The 7,384-nt window shown below is 33.3% G+C and overlaps 1 protein-coding gene across 1 annotated transcript in view; it reads left to right on the top strand.

Annotated features, from left to right (window-relative positions):
- Positions 1-3,187, top strand: part of LOC145685993 (E3 ubiquitin-protein ligase PHF7-like) — a 152,755-nt gene extending 149,568 nt beyond the window's left edge. Inside the window, exon 12 of the mRNA XM_081758804.1 lies at positions 328-3,187. Within this exon, the coding sequence (XP_081614930.1) occupies positions 328-411 (84 nt within the window). The 3' untranslated portion in view covers positions 412-3,187. The remainder of the gene's footprint in view (positions 1-327) is intronic.
- Positions 3,188-7,384: the final 4,197 nt, after the last annotated feature.

The raw sequence follows: 7,384 nt of genomic DNA, 5'->3' as shown, positions 1-7,384 counted from the left end.
CCATGGTTCTAAATCGTCGGCAAGGTAACCCACGCAGTGCGTGCACTTCTTGCGTTCACGTTTCGCTGAGTTCTAGCCCCGGAGGATTCTCAGTGATCAATCGTTAGGGACAGGTTACTTCTCATAGAGCCTCCTTTTGATTTTCGACCTTTTTCTTTGTAGGGTCAAATTTCAACAAACCTTCTTCGGGTATTTAAGTATATACAAGAATCAAAGGATAATTAGTTAAAAGGAAAAGAACATTGGTACATTTTACTTCTGAAATTTAACACAGAGTTGTATGCTTATATTATGTTAATATAATATTTTTTAAATATATTTTTACAGATGGTGTTATCCATGAGGAATACGCAGTTTGTTTTTCCAATTAAGTTGCAACGTCCTCCGATCAAACAAAACGCCTCAACATGAAACAAGAAGAACTCTGTATTATCACAAAAATCCAACACTAATGAATGTGTTTGTTTAATTTCATGATAGCAGTAGTTTTCATGTTTTCTTTTTCTTTCATGTTTTCCGTTGATAGACTTTGGCAGTTTGCGTAAATGCATTGCGATATGACTCTGTGCGAAATGTTGACAGACGCTGCTCAATGGACAATACATTATGAGAACTATCTCCATTTGAGTGATAAACCGGAAATTAAGCGAGAATAACCTTATCACCTAAAATAAAATTACTTTTCTAATTTTTCTTTATAAGAATTGGGACGTAAGTAGGATTGAGACATTCTGAAATGATCCTAGATACTTGATGTAGAAAGAAAGTTCAATCAAGATAAATGTTCTTTTATGGAAAAGCATATTAAGTGTAGTAAATGTTGTATGTCCAGCATTGAACATTTCACTAAAGTCTTCAACAGCTTTATTTCTTAAAAACAAATGAAGGTGCCGCTTGTCTTAAAGATGCAAGTGTTGAATAAAAAGTATGTGTGTGTGTGTGTGTGTATTGTAAAATATTTCTTTTTTCTTCACTACTGTTACTGGGCTTAAGTTTACAAAGTCCAAAATTCATAAGAAAAAGCATCACCGTACCAGTAATTTAAATTAATAAAGCCAGCTGTAGATATATAACTGCAATAATTTTAATGATCTCTTTCCTTTCTTCCCAAATTACCGGAATTAATTTGTTCCAACATTATATTATTAAAAATAACACAAATAAGATTTTGAGTTATAAAGTCTAGTCATGTTTTAAAACTGCATTTTTTTGACATTCCGACAAGGAAAATGTGTTTCATTTTGTGTGTATGTAAAATATTCAACTGTTAGTGAAATCATACTTGCGTAATAGCTTCCCACATAAATGAGAATCATATTCAGAAAAATTAGCATCTGCTTCTCTTTAAAGTGTTAGATATTCTCGCATTAAGTAGGTAATTTCATTTTGATATAAAATCTTAGAAAGATAAAGCATACTTGTCGTGTATAGTTTGTTCCCTCACATGAATTACTTTCGCTAAGGTGGATGCTTATTTTTTTAAATATGACTGTACATGTACGTTAAAAAATACGTAGTTGCCTTTCTTATTTGTTGCAAGTAATAAGGACTTCTTGTGAGCATTGTATGTGTATGTTGAACATTTCAAAAATTAGTTTTATAACGTTTGGTAAATAGTTCAATCTTAACATTTTGTTGTGTGTTCGAAATTCTACAACAATTTTAAATGTTATGAAAGCAAGAAAATGTACTGTCGTAAGCAAATAGCTTCACTAATGAATGTATTTTTGTTTTTAAATATCGATAAAAAACACTCTCACTTACAAGTTGGGTCGCACTTACAAGCGCAATAGAAGAAAAGAAATAACAACTTGTAACATGTCATTCAAAAAATGAAGTGGTTAACAGTATGTTTTGTTTATGTCATTGTCAAAATTTAATTCAAACCTTATGTATATGTTTATATTTATTGAAGTGGTTTGTTACGATTTTCATTGAAATTATGTTTTATTTTTATTTACTATAGCCGGAGAATCATTGAAAAAGAGTTTTCTTTGTCAACTAAATGATCAGTTATTGTGTAACCAAATCATTGAAACTTAAATATATTTTTTCCAATGATTAGGCCACAAACGTATGATATTTATAATGTGATATAAATATGAAACACGTTCATGATAGTTACGTCCTTCTGTTCTTGTTATAAATTAAGATAGACAAGTTATGTGACTGAATTCTTGCCAGTGCTCTAGGAAGGATTCTATCTGGTGTCTTATAATCTTAAAAAATTGAAATCCTTTTGTAAACGAGTAGAACTTAATGTGTATTAACGTTTATATGTTCAGTGTGTTCTTTCTATGTTTTCTTAATAAAATCGTAGTGTTAAAATATTTGTTTCCAACATATAGTATTCGTGTTAAACAATTCGTTCATCAAGACTTAATCTCGTAAACTTTTTTGCATGTACATTATATGTACCTGAAATATCAAATAAGAGCACAACATATTTTATGAAACTGTTTCAAAACAAATAGAACAGCACAATTTTAGAGAAAATACTTGGCCGTAATTCATCAATACATAAAGATAAGAAATGCGAATATCAATCATGCAGATATCAGATATACTGCAGTTTAGAAATTACAAGACACTTTGTAAACAGAAAAAAAGAAAAAGTCATATATTTTAAAAGTCTTGACTGGGAATATACTAAGAATTCAATGCCTCCAATAATACTATTTCTCGTAAATTACGTAATTTCTTACAATCACTCTCTATCTTATTTAGAATAATGTTCAGATAATTTAAATCGCAGATATCTTACTTTTCATTTATTTAATATCTGTAAGGTACAAAATATATAAAAGATTCAAAGAATCCGTTTATATTTATACACTTTCTGTAAATACAATGTCACGTATCAAATAATGGTGACATTTCTGTAGTTATAATAGGAATTATGGATGAGGTGAAATCATTTTTGTGTACATATAAAATAAATAGCGTTATTCAAGGTGATCAGTTCATAACAAATTGACATTGCATTTACATTTAAGTTTGGTGTAATATTTAGAATAGGTGCATGATTCGTTTTATTTACAAGAAGGGTTTTTTTTTTTTTTAATTTTTAAGTTTGGTAAATGTAATTATTAATATTATATTTAAATAAATAACACATTGAATTTTACATGAGATATTTTGTAGTTGACATCTTCATTCAAATTAAATAAATAAAATATTTTACAGACTTATGTTGTATATTTTGTTACTTAAGATTTTGAAAAACAAAATACTATAGGCAAAATAAGATGTTTAAATTACGTTATCTTAAGCTTCATTTGAAAATTCAAGATGTATCGTATATTATTCAAGTTTTACATATACTTCATAGCTTAAATGTTAAGTTGCATACAGATGCACTTATCTGAAATCAGCCATACAAATCAACAAATTAACAAGCTGTGTCTAAACAGTAGGTTTTGAAGACTTCTGTGTTCGACTATAATTGTAGCTTGACAAGCCGCTCAAAATGTTTGGAAAACGTGTAATAAATCTAGCGGCAAGACCCTTAATTTCTGCTAATTTATTTGCAGTCTTGAAAAAAGTTCTTGCAGTGTTACCACCATTACTGCTTTCCTCTCTTTGCTTCGGCTAATCAACAACTAAACCCATTTCTTCATCAACCTTATGAGTTATTGCGTTCTTTCTCTCAGTTTTGTTATCTTACTGCCTTTTCTCTGTACACAAAGCTCTCTAGTTAACATTTTCTTTTATATCTTTAATAAGTAACCTTCCCACATGAACAACAAACTAACGAGGAACTTTTCTTGTAGATCTTGTCAAAAATGATTATTTTATCTGATATTCTATAAATGACAGACATCTTTCAATGTCATGGTTCATTTCACATTCAATTTACAATACTAATATAATACCATAAAATGGAGAGGAATACTTGTAGCTCCAGAATTCATACGCAGTATATTTTACAGATCAGTTACATCAACACAACACACGTTTATTCTTGTACGCATGTGCTCACAAACGCGTGTTTTCATTTGAAATCGGATAATTTAGAAGCCCCTCTCGCATGTATTACTACAATCACAAAGGCAAACTAGTTATTGACTTCCTTCGATGCTAGAGTTTTTGTAGAACGTTTCTCAATCCATTATAAACCTATTGATAAGTCGAAACTCGATTTTTTTCCGTCCCCGTGTGTGAGCCGCGAGATAGTTTTGGGGTGACAAGAGATTCAGTGCTGGTGAGAGTTTGTGAAAGATGAGTAATTAGGTTCAAGCTGATCTGTCAGAACAATTAGAATGATCGATAAAGTTCGAGATATCATTTTGAATGGCTAAAATGTGAATCTTAGGGTAATATCAGCCCTTTTGGGGTAAAAGGAGACTACTTGCCAAACAATAATGGAGGATTCAAAAAAACGGGAGGTGTATGCGCAAGTTTCGTGCTCAATTTCTTAACGAAGGACAGAAATTGGAACACACAACGCCGTGATTGTTCTTGAAATTTTGATTCAAAACGTGCTTGTTTTAACAGTCCTTGCATACTAATCAGGCCTTGTCCCCTATGATAAATTTCTTTTATCCAAGTTTAAAAGCACCACTGAACCATATTTTTAACGATGTTTTAACCATCCAGAAAGCAATGACACCATTACAGACTATAACTTCTAGAAGTCATTCCATCAGCTACTAGATAGTGTAAAGCTGTGTGTGGATAAAAGAAGTTCCTAGTTTGATTCCATTTGTTATTTATTTTTTATAGACACAATCTCGATTCATAACAACTGTCACACCGCGTACATTTACAACATCCACAAATGTCGAGATATCGCATGGTAATTACGCTTACATTTGTTTCTTTCCAGTCCTGAAAGTAGCATTGTTATCCACCACCGCCATTTTTCGTTCGGATTCTATAATACTGTTGATCATGTGTTCTATCAAGTAGAAGGAAGACGGTGTAGTTGATAATATTGGAGGAATAGAATTCACATTGTGACCATAATAGTATATTGACGTTTTAACTATAAATCCGCTCATATACTTTTAGTTAAGTTTTGATACATAATATAATGGCGATTTATTTTCCTAGTTTGCATTCTACATTATTTTCTAGCCGTGGGTGAGATAAAAGAGGGATCGCGATTTACTTTTGGTAATAGGTATGTCTTACTATATATCTATAGCACACAACATTTACAATTATCTCAATTCGTAAACATCGCTTTTTAGATTTTTAAAAAGTTACTTGCATAGGCAGGATTCGAACACAGCAAAATAACGCCTACGTACTATACTGCAAAGCCAGAACTATAAAACTCCGTCTCGTCCTTTGTCAGTGATAATCTAAAAGTTTCACTCCTCTATCATGCAGCATACTAGCTCTTTATTATTATTATTATTATTATTATTATTATTATTATTATTATTATTATTATTATTATTTTGTCATTTTTTAATAAATTTTCAGTCTATAAATGAAATGCATGGTTGTCTGAACAGATCTATGGAAATCAGGAAGGATCCCCTTACTTTCTTGAATTTTAAAGCTGGAAAACAGTCTAACGTTTTGTAAGTAGACCTGCGCAAATTTACTTTGGATGACCATATATTAATACGTACTTAAATTTTTCGCGATGACACTAAAAGATACCATTAGGACTAATCCATATGAAGTGGTCCAAAAATGGTGAAAGTTGTTGCTCGACCATCTCTGAAAATTATAAAAAGTGGAGTTTGATGAACCTTGTGTATGATAAGGTCAATAACACGAGTCACGTTTTCGGAGGTACAATTTTTGTTCCTGAATGGCGGCCATCTTTGTTGTCGGCGGCGTGTCATTTTCTGCAGTTGCAAGCGTTTACGAAAACCACATTTGCTCAGGACTTACTAATCAGAGGAACATGAAACAAAAATTAATGTGTACAGGAGAGACCAAGGTACACGGAGAATATATAATCGTGCGCCCAAATGGAGATTCAGGGTTGCAAACTAATACATGAAATCACCAAAACAGTACAGAAAAGTCAGAATTTATGGTGTGAATACTAGGGCATGTACAGATTCTTCAGAAACATTCACAGCTATGATACGACTGTTGCCACAGAGTTATGGGAATTCGAAAGTTGGAGTTTGTCATTTTTATGACATTTTTGGGGCTTAATATCTCAGGATGACAAACTGCTAAAAATTGCTGCTACAGCCACAAAGCAGTTCTGTATGTTAATAAACTATTACAAAAAAAATCATGATTGATATTACATGGAGAACAAAGTTAGGACAATGTTAAGAAAGCACGTGCGTGACGATGCCAAGTCGGTGCATGAATCACCTTTTACGTTATGATCGGATGGATGTTCATTCTACTTTTGTCAGTTTGAGAAAACGCAGCAGGTGGCAGTGAAATCGCGGCATAAATCGTTCACGTTGGAGTTACCCATCTGTATTATTTTTTGTTATCTGTGCATTTACCCTCCAAATATCAGTCAACCGCTTGGAGTATCCGTCAGTCGTTTTGCTACAGCCACAGTGGAAGGTGGTTGTGTTGTGCGCTGAAAATGACCTCTCAGTGTTTGTTGAGAAATGCAACTAATGAGGAATGCTACGTATGGTGTTTGTGCAAAGGAACTAAAGTATATTTCGGACTTGCAAACCGAAAGTCAGGAGCTGCTTCGTTTGCGAATTGGGTGTGAACCTGTTACAGTGTGGAAGTACCATGAAATAAGATATTTAGAGCAATATAACCATCTGTTCTGTCGTGTGTGCTGTGACCCAATGAACATTCATAAGAAATCTATTAAAAAGGATGCAATCATGCAATCTGCCTTTTGTTGGACTTCCAAGCGATGCTTTAAATCCTTCGCAGAACGTCATAGTACTACTGGCTGTTCATTGGCTATTCACTTGACTGTACTTGTAAAACGATTGCGTCAAGCTTGAATGGAACACTGAATGCAAGGTTGCCCCCAGTAGTACTCCCCGTACTATGGCTCGCCCAGCCAGCAAAATTTTCTCGATTTTAATTGGCTGAGAGAGGTCACGTAACTTTAGGCCCCGCCCACGCGGGAAACTCAAATTTCAGGTCACGTGGTATGACGTCATGAGTCACGCCGCGGAAAATTTATGACAGGGATTTTTGAAAATCGTTCCCTTTTACGGGTAAAATGAGTGCTTTGGTACCTTGATTTTGATTGGTTGATAGAAGTCACGTGATCTTAGGCCCTGGGATTTTTGAAATTCGTTTCCTTTTATGGGTATCCCCTTTGATGACTACTTTGGTACCACGATTCTGATTGGCTAATAGGCGTCGCATGATCTTAACCACACCCACGCGACAAATTCAAATTTTCAGGTCACATGATATGACGTCATGAGTCCCCTTTGCGGGGAAATCCCTCACTCTTTTATGGTCAGGATACTTT

The sequence above is a fragment of the Thermobia domestica genome, chromosome 5 (assembly GCF_964235325.1).
Source record: "Thermobia domestica chromosome 5, izTheDome1.hap1.1, whole genome shotgun sequence".
NCBI classification, from domain to species: Eukaryota; Metazoa; Arthropoda; class Insecta; order Zygentoma; family Lepismatidae; genus Thermobia; species Thermobia domestica.
The sequence above is the reverse complement of the archived record's forward strand: the minus strand, read 5'-3'. Positions and strand labels throughout refer to the sequence as shown.